This window comes from Heliangelus exortis, chromosome 8 (genome assembly GCF_036169615.1).
Source record: "Heliangelus exortis chromosome 8, bHelExo1.hap1, whole genome shotgun sequence".
Taxonomy (NCBI): domain Eukaryota; kingdom Metazoa; phylum Chordata; class Aves; order Apodiformes; family Trochilidae; genus Heliangelus; species Heliangelus exortis.
Window position 1 is genome coordinate 29,110,918 of NC_092429.1, and position 20,841 is coordinate 29,131,758.

Below are 20,841 nucleotides of genomic sequence, written 5' to 3' on the forward strand. Positions count from 1 at the left end.
TCCAAGTCTGAGGCAGAAGAAAAGCTTCACCTCCTGCTTTGCAGCAGCATTTAAAGGAAAAGAAACAAAACAAAACAAACAAAAAGGCTATTTGGGTAAATCCGTGCTTGGAAAGCCCCACACCTCGCTGGTGAAGGAGGAGTCTGTTCCCTGGCCAGTGGCAGGGATGGGATTGGTGGCAGGATCCTCGGCAGTGCCCGCAGACCTGGCTGTTCCTGAGCCGCAGGAAGCTTGAGCATCCCCACCCCGGGGCTTCAGCAGATGAGCAATGGCGTGGCTCACCTCAAAAGGAGCTGGAGCCCCAAGATATGGCCTTTTGCCCATCTGCCTTCGGGTTAGATGCTGCTTTTGCATCTAAAAAACGATTCAAAGAATTTGTCCTTCCTGGGAGGGGAAAGGTGAGCTGGATGGGGAGGATGCTGGTAATTATGCTCAGGCCGAGCACATCTTCTTCTTCAAATACAGACTTTAGCACAGGGTAAAAATAACGGTGGTAGCAACCCTAAGCACAGAGATTTTTTTCTCTCTTACTCGTCAGCTGGATAAAGACCAAGTCACGGCAAGGTCTCTGGCAATAACCAGGTACCACTTTTCAGGGCAGCCCCGCACAGGCTAGGCTGTGCCTCTCCCTTCTCGGTTGGACAGCAAGGTGTGATAATCCCTTAAACCTTTAATTACAGCAGGTGGGGCTGCACCAAACCATCTTCTGCATCAGCCTGGGACCCACGGAAGCAGCGTGGCAGCAGCCCCACGGGGGTCATGTCCCACAGGCTCCGTCCCCACAGCTGGGCCATCTTGGGGACCTCTGTAGCTCCCCCCTAGGCTGTGCCCTGCGCTGAGGTCCCTGCCCGCTGCTGCCCCAGCAAGGCCAGGCTCCGGCAGGCTTGTTTATCTGGCATGGCAAGACTGCCTAAAATAGAATCATAGAATCATAGAATTGGCTGGGTTGGAAGGGACCTCAGAGCTCATCGAGTCCAACCCTTGATCCACTCCCACTGCAGTTCCCAGCCCATGGCACTGAGTGCCACATCCAGGCTCTTTTGAAATATCTCCAGGGATGGAGAATCCACCCCTTCCCTGGGCAGCCCATTCCAATGCCTGATCACCCTCTCCAGAAAGAAATTCTTTCTCATGTCCAACCTAAACCTCCCCTGGCACAACTTGAGACCTCTTGTGCCCTCTTGTCTTGCTGAGAGTTGCCTGGGAAAAGAGCCCAACCCCCCCCTGGCTCCAACCTCCTTTCAGGGAGTTGGAGAGAGTGATGAGGTCTCCCCTGAGCCTCCTCTTCTCCAGCCTCAACACCCCCAGCTCCCTCAGCCTCTCCTCATAGGATCTGTGCTCCAGTCCCTTCCCCAGCCCAGTTGCCTCCTTTGGACCTGCTTTAGGACCTCAATCTCCTTCCTGAGCTGAGGGGCCCAGAACTGGACACAGTACTCGAGGTGTGGGCTGATACTTATGTGGAGCTCAGCGTGGCTAATGGCCTCCCTGAGGAACGAGCCTGCCACCGGCCCTCTACACCCCCCGTGCCTCGGGCCCCCTGCCTTCGTCTGGTGAGGGAGCGGAGTGACGAATTTCGGGGCGGTGCCGGTGTCCAGCCTTGCCCAGGGGCGCGGGGCAGCGGGAACCGTCGGGGCAGTGACGCGGGGTGTGCGTGAGCGGTGTCACGGCCGGGTTGGAGGGCTGCTGGTGTGGTTGTTTGGTTTGTTTTTTTTTTTTTTGGGGGGGGGTGGTGTGTGGAGGAGATGAATTTGGGGTTCTCCTTTCTTGCGGCAGCGTTGGGGTGAGGTCTCCCGTGCTCGCGTTCCATGGGGGTGTCCTGGCAGGGGTTGCCCGGTGACGGACCGCGGGCTGGCCGAAGACATTCCTGAGGGGGGGTGGCCCTCGTGGCAGGTTCGGGGGCTGAAACCCTTCGCCTTTTCCGCCATTATCGGGCGATTTAATAATTTTATTCCGCCCGACCCCTCGCTGCTGCGCGGGTGATGGGAGGGGGGGGGGTGAAGACAACACCTCCCGCACTCTCCGCCCATTGGGGCGGGCCCAAGGCCGCCATGCGGGCGACCGCCCGCATGGCGGCCTTGGGCCCGCCCCAATGGGCGTGGTGTGCGGGATACCTCTGCCCCGCCTCCTGCGTGTGGCCCTAAAGCCGGCGGGCGGCAGCGGGCGGCCTGGGCGGGCGATGTGGCGGCGGCGGGCGCGGGGCGTCGGCGGGGGGTGGGCGGCTGTGTCCCTGCTGCTGTCCCTGGCGCTGCCCGCGGCGCGTCCCCGGGGGCTGTACTCGGCTGATGACCCTCTGGAGCTGCTGGGGAGCGGGGCGGAGGGGCGGCTGCTGGGCTCCCCCAGCGCCTGGGCCGTCGAGTTCTTCGCCTCCTGGTGCGGGCACTGCGTGCACTTCGCGCCCACATGGCGGGCACTGGCGTACGACCTGCAGGGTGAGTCCCCCCGCTTCTCTCTCCCCCCCCCTCTTCCCTCCCGCTGCTGCATCCCGCATCCCTGCTCGCCCTATCAGTGCTCCCCAGCTCTCCCTCTGTACTTGTCCTTGTTTTTCCCCCTGTATCCTTGTCTCTGTTCTCTTCCTAAATATGCTGCGTCTCTGCCCCCGCATGCCCTCAGCACCCTCAAATCATCCCCTTATTCCTGCCCCTTCTCTTGTCAGCACACCTAGATCCTCCCTGTGTTCCTCTTCCCCCATTAGTCCTCCTGAATTCCTCCTGCGTCCTTGTCCTATACTCCTCCTTTTCCTCTCTGTCAGGTCACTTAAATCCTCCACGCATCCCTGGCCCCACATCCTCGGCCTTGTCAGCACCTCTGCATCCCCTCTGCACCATCCCCACCACCCCCCCTCTGTCCCCTCAGCCTTACCCTTCACCAGCACTCCTGAATCCCCCTGTATCCATCCCTGCTTCAGCCACCGCGGAGCCTCGGCCTGGTGGATAGGCCCAGCCCCCCTGTCTCCCTGTGATGACAGGTCCTGTTCAGCAGCATCCCTGGAGCCACCTTTGGCTGAGAAAAAGCTCAGCCTCAGTCCCGCTCCTCCCCGGTACCCTCAGGGAGTCTGGCAGGGCGCTGGCACCGCACGCTGATCCCATCTGGTTTGTTCCTGGCTTTGACCTTGGCGTCTGGCCGGTGCCCAACCCCTTCCTGGGGACCCCCACACCCCACTCCTGCGTCTCGAGCCCTGCCGGGGTCCCTCCTGCCTCCCCCGGCATCCCGAGGCACGTACGGCTTCCCCCTGTTATTGCGCTAATTGCTGCAGCACGGTGCCTGCCGGGTGAGTCAGGGCACCGACCGGATTGCCCCGTCCCTCCCGGGGGATGCCGTGCCTCCCGGGGGATGCCGTCAGCGCTCCCCAGCGGGGCAGGATGTGAGGAATGGGATGCGTGCCCCAGGCCCCGCGGGGGAATGCCAGCTCTCCTGGCCCCTCTCGAAATGCACACCCCCCCCACCCCCCCGTGCTCCCCATTCCGACAGCGGAATGGCGGATGGGATGACGGCAGGGGCAGGGCGAGGAAGCCGCCCCCGTCCCGTTCGGCATCCTTGCTGCTGTTCCCACGGGTGGATTTTCGCAGGAGTGCGCTGGACGGGGAGGATGCCAGGGTGACCCAGAGGCAACACGTGCCGATGAGTTCAGGAGAGTGCCTGGCTCCTGGAAGCGGGGTTCGGCTCCAGCCTTCCTGTGCCAGTGCGGCCGGGGCAGCTCACCCGGCCTCGTCACCTGCGACACGAGGCGGTCCCACCAAGTCCCCACGTCTGGCAGGCTCCTGTGGGCTCCATCCATGTGGCAGCACCACGTCCCTCCCTGTACCCACTCGAAAGAGAGGCTGGACATTTTCACTGAAAAGGAGCCATTTCAGAGCTTTTATCTCTATTTTGCTGTTGGGTTTCCAGGCTGCTTGAAATGCCTCTGCACTCCCTTTTCTTTGTCTCTTGTTTTGCCCCAGGGACTCGCTGCTCGTCCCTAGGGAAGCTCAGCAGCTGGGTGGGGGCTCGGCCACTGTTTTTAGGTTGTTCCCTCTTGGTTATCAACCGTGTCCTAGGCCTGGGATGAGATCAGCTGTGGTCCGTGTTTCTAGCTCTCTCCTGACCGCAGTTATCCATCCCTCCCTTCTCCTGGCCTCCTCTTCCCGTTGGGGCAGAGGCTGGGCAGGCAGAACCAGACGGGCAGGCAGCCGTGGGCAGAGCTGCCTGTGCTTAGGTGCCGGGGAGGGCAGGGCATGCAAAGCCTGGTCCCGCCTCACACGGCTTTCACCATGCTCCTGCTGCCCCAAAAAGTAGGGCGAGGAACACTAGCAGGGGCCACAGCTTTGGGTGTTGGGGACTTGGCAGCCATCAACTTGTCTCCTGTGAGATTTTGGAGCTGGGAGGAGCCATGTTGATGAGATCCCTACAGTGGTTTCAGGGAGCAGGGTGGTTTTTGGGGGTCTTGGAGGAGCTGAGCTGTACTGGCACATCCTCTCTCCCCACAGAGTGGAGGCCTGCAGTGATGCTGGCAGCCATCGACTGTGCCGATGAGGCCAACCAGCAAGTTTGCTCTGAGTTTGGGATAACTGGCTTCCCCACACTGAAGGTAAGGGCTGTGTATGATGGGCATCTGCCTGGTTTCCCTGTGCCTTGCCTTTTGGCCTTTCACTCTCTTGGTCAATCGGATGGACAGCGCTGTTGCACCCGAATATTTCCTTTGAGGCATTGCAGGCTGGAGCTGTTCTGTCCTTCCTCAAAATAGTAACTGCAGCCAGCAGGACTGCTGGGAGATGTAGCAACTAGGAAGGGAAAACCAAAACACTGCTTCACGGTGAAACATAGAGGCCGTATCCCTCCTGGGATGGGGTAGAGTCCAAAACCTAAACTGGGAAATGCTGCTGGGGCCAGAGAGTGGTTGCAGGCACAGGTTTTAGAGGAAGGTGCAGGGGTGCTGCGGGAGGCTTGTGCAGGGCTCAGGCAGAAGCCTCCTGCAGCTGCTGGCGAGGTGCTGTCCCTCCTCCTGGGCCCATGCCCAGCCCCTTTGCTGTGTCAATACACCAGATCACAGCATTTCCCACAGCAAATAGAGCCTCTGTCCAACACAAGTAATAAAGGTGAGGCATTCCAGGTGTGGGCAGCGAAGGGCAGGGTTGCCTTGAGAGAGAACAAGACAAGTCGGGATTTCATCAGACGGCCCAAGGTGGGGTCAGGTCTGGAGGGACTGCCAGACAGGTTGGCTTGTCCCCCAGGCCTTCCCTGAGGTCTCACCAAGAACCTACAGCCTGGGTGCCCACTGCCTGTGAGACACTGACCAAATCATCCCCTGGGGCAGGGAGACTTGCTGATGTGGCAGTACCAAGCAGTCACTTCACATCTCCTGTCCCTGGCAAACACCTTTTGCAAACAGCTTGTGCTCACAGCCCAGCCTGCAAAGCAAACACCTGTCTGATGCAACCCGTGCTCTGGCTGTACCACAGGTGCTGTTGGAGGCCAGGAGTGGGACAAAATCCCCTTTTGCCACTTTGTGAGAGCTTTGGATCAGGGAGACAGCAGTTTGCAGGACCAGGGAGGCCGTGGCAGCCTCCCTGGGACCCCTGGAGAAGCCTGCCTACTGCCTGCCAGGACTCAGTCCTTGGCTGGATGTGGCTTCCAACCCATGCCTGCATCCCTTCCCTCTGGGTATGTCCCACAAGGTGGGGTCACGGCCAAGAATTCCCTCTGCAGTGGCTGGTGTCACTTGGTGTGCTCTACTGACATCAGGAAACTGAGGCAGAGCTGGTACGTAGGGAGCCTCTGCCTGCTGGGCTGCACTGCCTCCCTTTCCCTCTCCAAACATTCTCACTACAGTTTCCCATTGTGTTTTGTTTGTTGCCTTGCAGTTCTTCAGAGCTTTTAGCAAGAAGGCAGAGGATGGCATAAGGATGACCAGTGAGTATCAGAACCAGGGGGGGGCTTTTTGCCCCAGGCGCAAAAGACCCTGCTGTCTCCCCCCTCCCTCCCCCCGTGCCTTGAGACCTCAGAGAGCCCAGGGTGGGTTCAGCTTGGAGCTGCTCCCCTCAGCTCAGCCCGTGGGACCAGTTTGCCCAGGGCTGATCCCTCAGCATCCTGTCATCCTACAGATCCCAGTGCCACGGTCAGGGAGCTGCGCCATGCCATCATCACCAACCTGGAGCAGAGCAAGGACGCCTGGCCCCCCGCCTGTCCTCCACTGGAGCCAGCAAGGCAGGGACTGTGTGATGGGGGGGGGGTGGCTCTGGTGGCCTCTGTCCCACGGAGAGCAGGTTTCTGGGAAAATCCTGAGCCAAAACTGAGCGTGGAACAGTCATGTTGCCCCTGGGATGCAGATGACCTGGCTAGGATAGAGCCATTTACGTGGCCTGGATGAAATAGGACACGTTGTTGCATCTCCTAACAAACCTGCTCATCAGCCTTAATTAGAGCAAGCGGCGCTGGGGACGTGGCAGTCCCGTGCTGTGCCAAGTGAGGCTGCTGGCATTAGCAGCTTTTTCCTGCCCCCAGGAAGGGTTTTCTTGATTCGGCACTAATTTGTTGGGCTCTGCTGGATCTAGGTGGTGGTTCTGCTGTCCTAGGGGAGAATATTTGGCTTTCTCAAAGTGGTGGTCAAGCTGGGCACATGGTTTTACATCTCCAGTAGATGTAGAGGACTGCTGTGTGCTAGCTGAAAAAAAAAAAAAAAGAAAAAATCCTGGTTCAAGTTCAGTGCTGTTTTTATCACCGGGCAAGTATGCAGCCCCCTCCTGCCCTGCCTGTTCTTTGTTTTCTGCCTCCTTGGCTGACCCTGATGGGTTTTCTCAAAGCTCTGTGAACTGGAGCAGAAAAATTGAGCTGGAAACTTCAGTGGGGAGGAATTACCCACTCAGTGGGGCTGAACTTATGCCAGCATGCCCTGCCAAATCCCAGGGGATGAGGGCTGAGCTCCTTTTGGGCTGGAGGGCAGAGCACCTGGTCAATGCCTAAGCACCTGCTGACATCCTCTTCTATTTGCAGCACTGAGGAGGTTCGTACCTTCTTCCAGCAGAACAAGGACCAGTACCTGGCACTGATCTTTGAGAAGAGTGACTCCTTTGTGGGCAGAGAGGTGGGTAAAGCTGTGTTTATTCCGCTCCCTTTCTTTTGAAGCCCCTGTTACTGGCACCCCATAACTCCTGGGTGCCTTTGGCAGGGGAAGTCCTCTCCTGGCAGTCTCCCTGGGCAGCTTGCGGGATGCTTTGCAGGTGCAAAGTGTTATAGAGGGTGCTAAATAGTCCTGCTGCATTCCCAGTAGGGCTGGGTGTCCTGTCATCCCCACCTTGCCTGACTTCGGGGCTTTTGGGCTTGCAGGTGACACTGGACATGCTGCAATACGAGAATGTGGCAGTGAGGAGGGTCCTGAGCAGCGAGGAGGAGCTTGTGGAGAAGTTTGGTGTCACCACCTTCCCCTCTGCCTACCTGGTGCTCCGCAATGGCTCCTTCTCCCGCCTGCCCGTGTGAGTGTGGGATGGGGGCGTTGGGTCACCCTGGTGGGCACTAAACAGAGCTTCCAGTTCTGCCTGGAGCTGGCGAAAGGGGAAAATGGATTTTGATCTCCTTTGCTTCCTCCTGGGGTCTGTTTGGGAGGGAAGAAGGTCTTGCTCACAACTTCTCCTTTCTCGCAGGCACGTGGAGGCACGCTCCTTCTACACCTACTACCTGCGCACGCTCTCGGGTGTCACCCGTGGCTCCTACAAGCTGAATGCCACCCTCGACACCTCTAATGAGACCACCGTGTCCCAGCTGAAGCGTGCCGACCGGTCAGACCCCCCCTCTTCACCATTTGGGGGCTGTGGGAGGCCAGGGCTGGTGCAGGGAGGAGTTGCTGTGGCCATGGGTGGGCAACAGGCTGAGACCATGCCTTTTCCCTGGAAAGAGCCCTGGATGGTTGTTGGGGGGGATGCAGATTAATGAGCCGTTGTGTTCACTGCCTTCCCCAGCTCCAAGCTCTACATGGCTGACCTGGAGTCAGCCCTGCACTACTCTCTGCGGGTGGAGGCTGCTCGTGCTGCCAAGCTGTCAGGAGACCAACTGGCTGCCTTCAAGTGCTACGTGTCCATGCTCGTGAAGGTGAGGAGCTTTTGGTGTGGGGAGAGGAACTGCCCATCCCTCCCCATAGCTATTTATAAGGTGAAGTGTAAATGCAAGGTGTGGGCCACTTCATCCTGGTGTTTGCAGGTGGCTATCTTGGGTGTGAGCCCTGTGCTCAGCTCATCCCATGGCCACTGTGGAGCTGTCCCTATCCCTGTGAAGCTCTAAACTCATCCCAGAGTTCCAACAGGAGAAAAAAGGTTCCAGAGAATTTCAGGCAAGGCCTAGGTTAAGGATGGATGTTCAGAGAGCTCATCTCTGCAGGCTCCTTTGACAGTCAGGGAAAGGGACTCCTGCTCTGAGTCAGGCTCTGGAAGAGCCTAATTAAAGGTCTCCTTTTTCTTCTTCTGCTTGGTGAAACTGAAGCAAGTAGGAGCCTTGAGCCAGCAGAAGCAGACAGTTTGATTTCCTGGTGCGCTGTGCTCAGGCCAAGTTTCCACCACTGAGGTGGAAGGACCCCTGTCCCAGTCCCAGCCTGGGTGCCTTGCAGACTTTCACCTGGGGCCATGCCCACCTTCTTTTGCTCCCAGGGTCCTCATGATGTGCAAGGCAGCCCCTCACTCCCACCTCTGCCTGCACCCCTCCAGCAAACAGCTCCAAATACAAGCCACTGGTGCAATGAGTCTTAAGTCCTTAACTCTGGCTTCTCCTCTTGCCCCCAGCTCTCACCCTGGCTATCTCCTCCTTTAATGAGACCTGCCTGGGTTGTGGAAATAAATCCCCATCACACTAGCTCCCTGGCCAAGGGTGTGAGCTTGCTGGGGTGGTCAGGAGGAGCAGCAGCCATTTTATTTGATCAGCTTTTAATTCTTCCTATGAATCTCACCCTCACTGGCAAAGCACCGAATTTGGCAGGGAGGCAAAGCTGCATGTCCCCAGCATGGGTGGGTGGGTGCTGGATGCTGGGGCTTCCCCTAGGATGCTGAGCTGGTGCTGCCATTTCTGTGCTCATCCACTGGAAGGAGCAGTGTCTCCAGGATTGCTGCCAGCCCAGCAGGGCTCAGGCTCAGAGCTCAGCCAGCAGGGCTCAGCCTTGACTGTTTAACTGTTGCCTTCCCAAGAGGTGGTTTAAGGCACGGAAGGAGAACAAAAAAAAATTCCTAACGTGGAAAGAAGTAGTGCCTGGAGAACAGGACAAAACCACCAGCCGAGTGCGACAGGGATGACTACGTTTTGCAGCAGAAATGTCAGGTTGCAGGTGAATTAATTCCCCTGCCAATTTGGGGCTTTTGCTGTGGTTCCCCACAGGCCCACAGAGAACAGCTCAGACACAGGACATCCCTCTTTCTTTTTGCTTCCTGTCGCTTCTCCCGTGTGCTGCTGGTCTGACCCTCCCCGTGGGTTGGTCCAGTCTATCCCTCTGTCCTGGTTTGCTCCAATCTGTCCCTCTGTCTGTCATCCCTCACTGGCAGGTGCTGGCTGGCTGTTCCCTCTCCCCAGAGCTCCGATGGTTTTAAAGTGCAGTTGCTAATCGGCTTTACCCTGACTTATGGTCAGAGTGGCTTTTTGCCTCCCTCAGATGGGGACTGAGGTTTGGAGCATCGAACACACACACAGGCAGGGGGTCTCACCACCACGGGGGGACATGCCATGGCCACCAGCCCCTTGGGGATGAGACCCAAAACCTTGCCAGATGCTGCCGTAGAGGATGTTGGTACTGCCCGTGCCTGTCCGTGTGAGCTGAGGGTTGCTCTGCAGTGGGGGGATTCCGGGTTTCCTCACCTCTCTCCTCTCCCCCCTCAGTACTTCCCTGGGCGCCCCTGTGTGCAGACCTTCCTGCAGTCCTTGGATGGATGGCTGAGGAACTGGACAGAGCCCGAGCTGCCCCGCAGCACCTTGAAGGAGGCCATGAAGAATAACAGAGATGTAAGGCACCCATGGGGACCCTGGCCCCTGCTCTCCTCCCACACACTCCCCCAACCTCCTTCCCCCCATCCCATGCTATCTGTCAGCTCCATTGTGCTGTGTCTGTCTGTCCTCCAGGCCTCCCACCCTGCTGTGCTTCCCACCAACGTGACCTGGGTGGGCTGCCAGGGCAGTGAACCCCACTTTCGTGGCTACCCCTGTGGGCTCTGGACTCTCTTCCACCTGCTGACTGTCCAGGCTGCCCAGAGTGGCCCTGACAAAGGTATCAGCTTCCCCAGCGGGGCTTGGGGCTCGGGGAGGAGGTGAATGGAGAGGTTATGGCACAGGCAGGAGCGCTGCTGGCGGGCAAAGGCTTGTCTCGCCCCAGAAAGGTCTGGGGGGGAGGGCAAGAGAGTTGGGGTGTGGGGCTGCCCCCTCAACTGTGGGGCTGTGCTGGTGGCACTGTGGGGATCTGGACTTGCCCTCCCATCCCCCCCCGATCCTCTGCCTCTCCCCCAGAGCTGCCGCTGGAGGTGCTGGGCACCATGCGCTGCTACGTCCGGCACTTCTTTGGCTGCCAGGAGTGTGCTGAGCACTTTGAGGCCATGGCGGCCAAGTCCATGGACCAGGTGGCAGGCCGGGAGGAGGCCGTCTTCTGGCTCTGGTCCCACCACAATGAGGTCAATGCTCGCTTGGCAGGTAAGGGGGCCGTGGGGAGGGCAGCCGGGGTGGCTTCCTGAGAAAAACAGGGAGGCAAGGTGGAGGAGCATCGTCCTTCCTCCTGGATGGAGCTGACAAATAGCTGCATTAGGTTGCAGCATTGGGGATCTCCTTCCCCTTATTGTCCCCCATCATGGGACAGCAGCTGGTTATGCAGCATCAGACTACCTAGAGGTGTGGTTGGGTCTATACACTCCCTGCAGAGAGCTTCCCAAAGCCTCTGTGTGCCCTCGAAGGACCCTTCCTCCTGAGACAGCTCCTCCAAATGTCCCCATCCCCAGCTGCTGGATTCCCCAGATACGTTCATCCAGGAGGAGAGCTGCGTCGTGTGTCCCCTCTAACCTCTGGCTGGCTTTGGTCCCTGTAGGAAGTGACACGGAGGACCCCAGGTTCCCTAAGCTGCAGTGGCCTCCTCCAGACATGTGTCCCCAGTGCCACAAGGAGGAGCAGGGGGTGCACGCCTGGGACAAGCCGGCCGTGCTCACCTTCCTCAAGGCACACTTCTCCCCGGCCAACATCTACCTGGACTATGCTGAGGCTGACCCTGTCCCCGTGGCTGGGGAGGGTACAGACACCAGGCTGGGCACCGAGGGCCCTCGAGAAGTGAGGGAGAAGGAGGAGGAAGAGGAGGAAAAAGAAACAGAGGATGAGATGAGAGCTCCGTGGCAACCGGGCTCCCCTGAGCCCCGGCGCCCCAGCATCGTGAGGCTGAACCCCAAGCTGTGGCAGGTGGGTGAGGACATTGTGGACCTGGACTCCTTCAGCGAGCAGCACTTCAAGAGCCAGGCACTGCGAGCGGCAGCGGGACGGCACCGGCGGATCAGCAAGCGGGACACCATTGCTCTGCCCCTGGCCGCCGGGCCACGCCGGGAGCACCGCCGGGCTCCCGCTCTCCTGGTCCGGAAGGAAGAGGAGGAGGAGCGTGTGCGGAGGAGCCCCTGGCTGCGGGTGCTCGGCTTGGGCTTCTCCCGCCTGGACGTCAGCCTGTGTGTCGCCCTGTACCTCCTCTCCTCCATGTGCCTGCTGGGCATGTACACCTTCTTCCGTCTCCGCACCCGCGCACGGAAAGGCCGCCTCGGCTTCCCTATGGCCTGAGAGCGTCTGGGGGCTGCCCCTGGGGGGGTGAGTAGGGGGGGTGGAGTGGGCTGCTGGGCCAGTGCACCCCAGTGTTTTTGTCAAGGTGCATCCTCCCTGCTCACAGCAGTCATCTCACCCAGAATAGGGGGGGGGTGGAGGGAAGGGGGATGATTTATGAGGGGAAGGTGTTGGAGCATCCCCCCCCCCCCCCCTTTGATTCACAGTACCAAGTTTAGAGTGCATGGGAGCAAGTCCAGTCTCAGAACCTGTGGAGCTCCCTGTTGCTGGGCTGTTTTCAAACTGGGAAGCCCAGTGCTGTGCTGGGGTGCAGCCCTTTAGGGTCAAACCACTAGTTGGGGCCAGGAGGATGGGGGCTTAGCCCTCAGAGAAAGTGGGCACTGCTGAGCAGTGGGGGTGCAGTTGTGTGTGCAGCTGCATTGTGTGTATGTGTCCCCCCTCTTCGAGATGTGGACAGGCCCCCCCCCCACCTTTCTTCACGCCCTCCCTGTGCTGTTGTTTGCTCTCTGCTTGTCTTAGTGGAATAAATTATTTTTGCTGACGCCGGCCTCGCTGTGTTGGCTGGTCCCTGGTCCCCATCCGAGCTTCCCCCCTTCCCCCTGGGAGAGCACTGATTTGGTTTAAATATTTTAGTTTGTTATTATTGTACATTTTCTTCTGCTTCTTCCCCCTGGATGCACCCATGGCCAGCTGTCCCCCCCCTATACAGCTGGCATGTCCCCATGGTTTGGGGTGGCTTGTGGTTTGTCCTCAAGCTGGGTGATGGGGATGGAGCCTGATGGGGGAACTGGAAGCTGCTGGGAAAAAGTTAGCATGAGCCACAGTGATGCAGTTTGGTGCTGTGGTCCAGAGTAGGAAGACACACGTGAGCATCTCCTGGGACCAGGACCTTCCTGGGCACAGACCCCCTGTTTCTGTCCCCGATTCTCTCTGCCCTTTTATCCTTGTTAGGAATCATTAAAGAAAATGGTTGTTTTCCGGGACTGGGGCCATCTGCTCTCCGGCGCTGCCTAAATCCCCCTGTAACAAATTCATTGGGATTACGCTGCCCTCCCCTAATCCCAGCCCTTCCTCCCCCACGTGGGGGATTTAAAAGGATTAAAGACCGGCTGATAATAAACTTTATTAAGGGGGAGGGGGGGGTGTCAATCGGATTTGGAGCCTTTTTCTTGATATCTTCACTTTGCCCAGGTGGGAGGCAAGGGCCAGCAGGATGGGGAAGGAGGGCAGCCAGCTCTGCTGCTGCACAGGCACTGGGAGCTCTGGCTCCTCTGGCCATTTTCCTCTCCCTTGCCCTTGCAACAAATTTCCTTGCTCCATCTTTCTTTCTTTGCTGCCTGCGCTGGGTCACACTTCCATGGGACATCAGGCTGGCACCCTCTGTCCTGCCACTACTGGCCCACTTGGCCATGTCCCTTAGCTAGGTCCTCAGTGGCCTCATCCCAGCACACAGGGGTGGCCATATCCCCCAGCTGGATGCTGATCTTGCCCACCACTGGGTGATGGATGGGGAAGGTCTCAAGGCTGCATCTCTGCCACCTTCTTCTTGACTTACCTGGGGGGTTTATCCCCAATATCAATAACCCCCCAGTTGTGCAACTGCTCCTTGTCAGCTGCTCCCTCACAGGAGGGACTGAGGGTTTGTGATGTAGGGCTACCACCAGCCCCTGGAGCTGCTGGGGATGGGCTCGGGGATATACTGGGGGGGGCGGGTGGGGTGAAAGCAGAGGATTAGGGCTGGGGAGGTGGGTGCTACCAGGGGTGGGAGCTGCCAGCCATGGGCAGGGCTGCCCAGATTAGCATCCCCGACAGGCCCCACCGAGATTTACAGGGCCGGGGAGCTAAAGCTGCCGTGCACACAGGAAAAAAGAGAGTCCAGTAAATAGACTTTCTGTAATCCTGTTTGATGCAGTCCCCAGCCTCCTGGCTCCGGCTCTCCCAGACTGTGGTGCTGGAACCTCCCCGGCACCTCGGGAGCCCCGGTGCAGGGCAAAAATGTGCCAGTGCAGGCAGGAGAGCGGGCAGGGGGCTGCTGCAGGGCTCGGTGTTGCTGCCTGAGGCTGTCCTGCACACTGACCCCCCCTGGCACGGTGACCTGTGGGGCAGTTCCCCACCCAAACCCTGGCCCGGGGGGAGGAGGGGGCGTCAAACTGTGCCACGGCCAAGCTTACAGGAGGGATGGGCTATTCCGGGGGGGGGTACCCGCCCCAAGCCCCCCGCGATGCCCTCCCCCATGGGGGTTACCCCTCCCCAGCACGGCTATGTGTGAGCTGGGGCATCCCCAGGGCTAATTACCCAAATGGCTGGCGCGAGCGGCTGCTATTCCCTAATACAATTTACCCTCAAGTGCAATTTAATTTTCCGCCAGGCCGGTGGCCGGCCCCCCGCACTCCCTGCCGCCTTCCCACCCCTTCGGCGCTGGCTCTCTCCCGCTTCTCTTCCTTTTCCCTCCTCGGTGCCGGTGAGAAGCTTTCTCCTCCGGCATCCCCCCACCTGCCTGCGCTCGGGCCATAAAATCACAAGGAGGGGGGGGGGGTTCGCTTGACAGCAATTAATTTTCAATTACAATTAGCAACGCCCCGCTCGGCAGCGCCTGCGAGGGGACGAGTTTTCTCCAGCCGGCGGTGAGTACCGGGTCTCGTAGTGTTTGCCCCCGCTCCGGGCCACCCCCGGCAGTCGGGGTGTATGCGAGATGGGGTCACGGGGAGTGACTCGGGCAATGAACAAGTGGAGAGCGGTGGAGGTTCAGGGTGCCACGGCCGGCACTGGCCAGTGGGGGGGGTGGCCCCGTGCTGAAGGGTGGCTGTGGGAGCTTCGGCTCTATGGGGATGTGTCCCCTTCCTTAGGCTGGGGGAGTTGGTTTTGTCATGCAACGGGGCTCTGGGAGCTGGGCTGAGACCTGACAATCTCACTGCAAGGGTGTTAGGAAGCCCAGCTTTCAGCCCCCCTGGCACTTCCAAGCCCACCCAGGCTTTCCTGGAGGGGGAGGGGCACACAGCTGTGCTCGCCATCCCCCCCCCCACCACCACCATAGGCACAGGCCAGGTGTGTGTTTTCCTTGCAAACCCCGATTCTGCCTTGGAACACCCCCATTGCACCTGGGAATGATGCACTGATGTCCCTACTGGTGACATGATAACCATGGTGTCCCCAGATCCCAGGTGCACGGGGCTGGGGGCACATGAGGGGAGGCTGGGTCTGGGTCTCAGAGAAGGAGTTTTACCTGCTTTTTTATTGTTTATTAATAATTAACCACTTGTATCACTGTGTCACACCAATGGTGTCTTCACTGGGCCGCAGGGCCAGTGGGGGGGGGGTTCAAGTGATGTAAAGGAGGGAGCAGGGCATCTGTGTGGGGCCAGAGGCCCCCACCCCCCCCAGAACCTCCCTGAAAATACAAACCTCTGAAAATTGAACATTTACCCTTGAGCAGGCTGGTCACCACTAATCCTTAGCCCTTGCTTAGATTTGGGGAGAGGAGGGAGGTCGGGGGGTGGGGTGGCAGGAGGATAACACACCCATCACATATAATCCCCTCCTCCTCAGGCCCACCAGCACCCTGGGATGGCACTAAGGGGGTTTGCTGGGCCAGTAGCTCATGCCCACCTTTACCACCCTCTCCTCCCTGCCTTTCAGGATACCAGTGTGTGCTAGGAAAAACAAAACCAAAAGAGACCAGAAAAAGCCCAAAATAAAACAAAACGAAAAAGCCTCAAAAGAAAGAAAGAAACAAACAAACAAAAAAATTCCCCAACCCCAAAAGAGACTAAAGCCAACCAACACAAGGAATAAATGGACAGCAGGAAGAATGGGGGGGGGGGGACGGGACACAAAGCAGTATTACAAGGGGAGGGAGGGGTGAGGGCTCTACTGGGAAGATCTGGTAAACCAAGAGCAAGCATGGAGGAAGATGCTGGTGGGTTGTTTTTCAGATGGACACTCATGGTGGCAGCCCCGGCAGCAGCACCACGGGCCCTGAGGTGAATGCTTGGTGCTGGGTGGCTCCTTTCTGCCCGCTGCCATGAGTGATCCATAGCTGGGCAGAGGGGGAGGTGGATCAATCTGGCAAAGCAGAAAAATGAATGAAAATTGAATTCCCAGTGGAGAAGGGGGTGGGGGGAGCTGTTAGCCTGGCTGAGAGATAAATCAGAGGCTGCCAGAGAGGGGAGATGGAGATGACTCTCAGCAGTGAAGGAATAATTAGGGAAATAGGTTGGAAATGCCAAGTGGTGGGACAGGGAGTACACTGGGCAGTGTCTGTCTGTCTGTCCACACGTCTGGCTAAACTTCTACTGTAAATCTACCTTAGGGATCTCTCTTTCTGTACCCCCCGGGCTGGGAGCCTTGCTCCAGCACTGCTGGCTGTCTGGGGTCCCCAGAGGGGACAGTGTCCCCTGCCCCAAGGAACTGTGAGCGCAGGTGGCCAGGGGCAGTGGGGGCTTGGTTTTGCCTAATGCACTTAAGAGCAGTGCTTGATTTAGGGGAGAAGTGGTTGGGATTCACCTCCCCCTTGGTGGGGAGCCTATTTTGGAGCTTGGTGGACTGTGGGGGTGGGGTGAGGAGGCTGGGAGGGGGGGCTCACTCCTGCAATGAATTCACACATCTCTGCCCAGAGGTGTGAGATGCTGGTAAAATAAAGCCTTGGGGTTAAAAACCAGCAGCTGATTGAAAAATCTGACATGTTTTTATAAGGCATCATCAGGATTAACACATTTTTTGGGTTTTATTTTATTTTCAAACGTTCCCCCCCCCTACAATCATTGGTGTGCCACACCTGCACGTTTCCCAAGGGGCTGGTTCAGTTTTGGGATTTTTTTGGTTTTGTTTGGTTTTGTTTGGTTTTTTTTCCCGGCAGGAAGAGCCTCTGCCTAGTTTGCATTTTGGCATGGAAGCAAAGGCACAAAAGGGCAGATGTGAGTTGAGGGCTGCTGTGCTCCGGACTGTGTGAGCACCTTCCCTTCCTGCTGCTCACACGTTGTGCTACCTCGGGAGATTTCTAAGCCTTTGTTGGTCGGGCAGAGTGGGACGTCACAGCACGTCGGGGATGTTTGGCACCGTTGTCCCTCAGCTGGTGACGCGGTGAGCATCAGGAAGGGCGATGCTCAGAGCACCGACTCTGGCTGCGTTTCGGTGAGCTTCCTTGCTCTCTCTTTTGCCGCCAGGTACCGCTGCCTCTCGAAGCACCATGTTTGCTCTGGTGCCACAGGGCTTCCTCCCTTTGGCACGGCCCCGCAGGGAGCCTTCTGGAAGCCGTTGTCACGCCGAGCCCTTTGTGCTGGGGCTTTGGCATTGCCACCCTTGTGCCGCAGCAGCCGGCGGGCTGGTGGGCAAGGCACGCAGCAGCACCGAGGAGCTGGGCGAGCTCTTTTCCTGCCTGGATGTAACCTCGGAAGAGCTGGCGTTGGGGTGGGCCCCGGGTGCCTTATGTCGCCTTGTCAAAGCGGAGCTTGCCACGGCCATGCCAGGCGTTGGGGCTGCCCCACGGGGAAGTAACTCGCGTTGGCGCGGTGGCGATGGGGATGTGCCGGTGCCCGTCGGAGCCGAGGACGCTCCCGCGGCAGGGGTGGGGTTGTGTGCCCGAAGGGCGAACCGGCCACCCTCTCCCACGGAGCAGGAGCGGGTCCCTGTGTCCGGACAGCAGAGACCGGGGCCTTTGGCTCACCGATCTGTCCCACCACAGGCACCGTCGGACTCAGCTCCCCGGGCCCTGTACAGCACTCCCGGTCGTGACATCGCTGCGTCGCGACAGGGCCCTGCGCGTTTGGCGGCCGCGGGGCGCCCCCAGCCCCCGCCCCTTCCCCGCAGGCCCCGCCCCCGTGACCCTAATCCCCGCCCCCAGGCCCCAGGGCACGCCCCCTCCGGCGCGGAGCGGGATGCAATTGGCCGCAGGCTGATGGCCCCGCCCCTCGCCTCCCCCGCGGCGGGCAGTGACGTAAGGCGCGCTATTCTCCCCGCAGGGTGAATGAATGGGAGGCGGGCGGCGCTGGCGGGCACCGCCACCGGGACTGCCACCGGGACCCGCACCCGGACCCGGCACCCGGACCCGGCACCGTCTCCCGCCGCCGGGCTCCACCGGCCCGGCCCGCGCCTCTCCCTCCCCTCTTCTCTCCCCTCCGTCACCCCCGGGGCCAATAAAATGATGCAAAGCTCCGCGCTCGCTGCCGAAGGGGCTGTCAAGGGGCTTCCCGAGATCCTCGGTGTGCCGGTGCAACGTAAGGACTCGTTTTCTCTTCTCCCTCCTTCGCTCCCTGCCGCAAAGGCGGCCCCGGGCCGGCGGGGCAGGGCGGGCAGGGGCTGGAGGGGCAGCGGGCTGGGCAGGTGCCTCCCGCTCCCGCCCGGGCGTGTTTGCTTTGGGGTTTTTTCCTCCCCTTTATTTTTTTTTTGTTGTTGGTGGTTTTCTGCTCCCGTGTGTTGCAGCGTCAACAGGCGTAAAAATCAGGAGCGTGCGGAAGGGATAAGCGGTGCCCCGGGGAGGGCGGCGGGAGCTGTGCGGGGTGGTGCAGACCCGTCCCCGACGGAGAGGTCGATCTGCGCGGCTCCGGCTCTCCCTGTGCTAGTGTACATGTGTGTGCGAATGTTTACACGTGTGTGTGCGTGTGTACGTGTGTGCGTGTGTGGTGCCCCGGCTCCCCGCGCAACTCCGGCCCGCAGCGCACGGTCCTCCCGCTTTATCTCGTTTATTGCGACAGGCGATCAGCAGCGGTGGGTAGGGACGGGACGACGAGTCCGTCTAGTGGGGCGATGCCGCCGCCTCTGCGTCTGTCCTAAACCCATCTATATAATCTATACTTGCGGGTATTTGTGCTCCGCAGCTACAGGTAGCGTGTCCGTGGGAATGAACGTGTTTGTGCGTGCCGTGGGGGTATATAAAAGCACATCGGGGGGGGGGAGGAGAGTGTACACGCACCCACGTACTCCTGGATGTGTAGGAACCCCGTTGGGCGTAGGGATTCCCCGCCAGCGTTCCCGCCAGCTGGAAGCTACAGGGTCCCTCGGCTGCCCCGTTCCTGTACGGCCGAGCGCTGCGCAGGGGGAGCCCCTGTGCCCGCACCCCCTCCCCCCAGTGGATGCGGAGCCAGTGTGTCCGTACCCCCTGGCGCCCACAGTGCTGCTTGGGCCGGCGGAGTCGCGCGGGTGTAATTATTATTATTAATTATTTATCTTCGTTTACAAACGGTTCCCACGAACGGGGGCGTCTCTGCGGGCCCGGAGCAGGCGACTCAGGTGATGCTCTGCTACCCTCCCTCCTCCCCCTCACCGAGGGGCACCCGGAAAGCCGAGGGGAGGGAGCCCCGGTGGTGGGGGGAGGGAGAAGAGCCCGAGCCTCGGCAGAGCCCGAAGGCGGTGGGCAGCCGTCCCTGGGGGTCCGACCGCATTTTGGAGGCCCCATACAGAGGGATGTATGGGGGTGCGCACCCCGGCAGCCTTCCCGTCCCGGGCCGGGCGCTGCTCCCCAGAGCCTCCCATACTGTTCCGTGCCCCGCACCGGCCACCGCCCCCCCCGTGCGACTGTAATTCGTTTTCCGTGGGTGTTTCCAGGGGGAGCGAAGCTGATGTCCCTGCCCGCCGCTCCAGGCCGGCAATTCCCATCCTTCCGGGGTGGCGGGGGAGCTCCCATTACCCTCCGTTTCGATCCGGTTGCCGGGCCCGGGGGGGAGGGCGGTGGGGAGGGGGCAGGCGGCCACATTTAAAAAAACCCCGTCAGGAGCGTGCAGGGATGGGAAGGGTCTGTCCCATGGCCGAATCCCTGCGACCAAACAAAGTCCTCCGGTTCTCAGCCGCGGGGTCACTTTTGTCGCCCCGAAATCCCACCGATTTAAGGCGAAATTAGGTGCCTAAATCCCCCTGGAGCGGCAATAACCCCAGCAAAGCTCCCCGGTTTGGTCCTTCTGGATGCCACCAGCTTTTCCTGCCCATGACATTGCCATTTCTGTACCGACTGACGCGTATCGGGTATTACCAGGAAATAATCCAACGAGATACGACGATTATGATTTATTTAAGCGCAAAAATCAGCGGCGGAAACAAAATACTAGAGAGTGGGCTGCTATGAAAGTTCCCGTGGATCTGTAATCCACACCCCCCCCACACCAGCTCGTGGGGTAACACTTGGGGCCTGATCCTGCACCCCTTACCCACGTGCACTGCTCCCCGGGGCTGTCCCTGGGCAGGGAATGCCTTCCCGAAGGGAATTAAGCCCCTCTGTCTGCGCCGAGGTCAATTCCCTCCGCCCCAGCAGCACCTCAATATTTCATCGTGTGGGCGATGAAAATAGGTGACACTTTAATTTCTAATCTCTCTTAAATCGCAGATTTCCCTCTGCATTTAACCCCTGCTCAGCCTCCTCATTTCAGCAGGGATTGTCTTGCAGAGATTTGGGGAGCTTCTCACCCCCGTGCCAATCCCCGGAAAACCCTACGTAAAGGTGTGCAGACGGAGATTGTTTAAAACAGAAATTCCTAAGATTATTTATCAATATTGTTTTGCAAATCTCACCGAAGGAAAAAACTTCTGCCAAAGCTTGTGGGAATGGTGCCCGGGTGCCGCCAAGCTCTGGCCAAGGGCTTGGGGTTGAGGGGGGGGGGGATTGATTAATCGCCGCTGGGAAAGTCGTTTGCAGGCTGCAGAGAAATTAATCGGAGGTTTTGATTTGGTGTTTTCCTTTTCGTTTTGTTTTTGGGGTTTTTTTGAGTGTGAAGGAATGAGGTTTTTTTTTCCCCGCAGAAAATCTTTTTAAGGAGTTGGTGACTTAGTGTTTGGTGCAGGCTCCGGTACCGAGGGAGGGGTCCAGACCACCTTTGTGCTCCCTTTTCCTACCCGCATTGCCGAGGCACTCAGCCCGCAGCACCTTCCTCTCCGCGGGTTATGATCGCTTTCCCCTTAAAAAATAAAAAAACCCAAACCAACAACAATAAACCAATCCGAGAGCCAAAGGAGATAGTTTGCCACCTGGGAGCTGGGCTGCGGGGGTGCCCTGGAGGAAAGCATCCCCTCTCCAAAACCCTCCCCGGCATCGCCTCCACCCGCGGGCTTTTTTTTTTTTTTTTTTTTTTTTAGGTTTTTGCCGTTTGAGGGGTGTATTAAACCTCCCTCCCCGCCCCC

At 59.1% G+C, this 20,841-nt stretch overlaps 2 protein-coding genes across 3 annotated transcripts in view; both read left to right on the forward strand.

Moving 5' to 3' along the window:
* The first annotated feature begins 2,161 nt into the window (after positions 1–2,161).
* On the forward strand, positions 2,162–12,280 carry QSOX1 (quiescin sulfhydryl oxidase 1). 2 transcript variants are annotated; one of them, XM_071751365.1, is made up of 12 exons: positions 2,162–2,429; positions 4,464–4,564; positions 5,838–5,886; positions 6,078–6,180; positions 6,967–7,057; positions 7,300–7,445; positions 7,614–7,748; positions 7,929–8,058; positions 9,823–9,945; positions 10,063–10,207; positions 10,444–10,623; positions 11,012–12,280. In XM_071751365.1, the coding sequence occupies exons 1-12, from the start codon at positions 2,177–2,179 to the stop codon at positions 11,737–11,739; spliced, it is 2,184 nt and encodes a 727-aa protein (XP_071607466.1). In that variant the 5' UTR covers positions 2,162–2,176; the 3' UTR covers positions 11,740–12,280. The 2 variants fall into 2 exon arrangements, with proteins under 2 accessions (XP_071607466.1, XP_071607467.1); XM_071751366.1 differs by lacking the exons at positions 2,162–2,429; positions 4,464–4,564 and adding an exon at positions 5,516–5,736.
* A 5,400-nt stretch (positions 12,281–17,680) lies between these two features.
* LHX4 (LIM homeobox 4) overlaps positions 17,681–20,841 on the forward strand; it is a 14,271-nt gene continuing 11,110 nt past the window's right edge. The window contains exon 1 of the mRNA XM_071751372.1: positions 17,681–17,961. Within this exon, the coding sequence (XP_071607473.1) occupies positions 17,702–17,961 (260 nt within the window). The 5' untranslated portion in view covers positions 17,681–17,701. The remainder of the gene's footprint in view (positions 17,962–20,841) is intronic.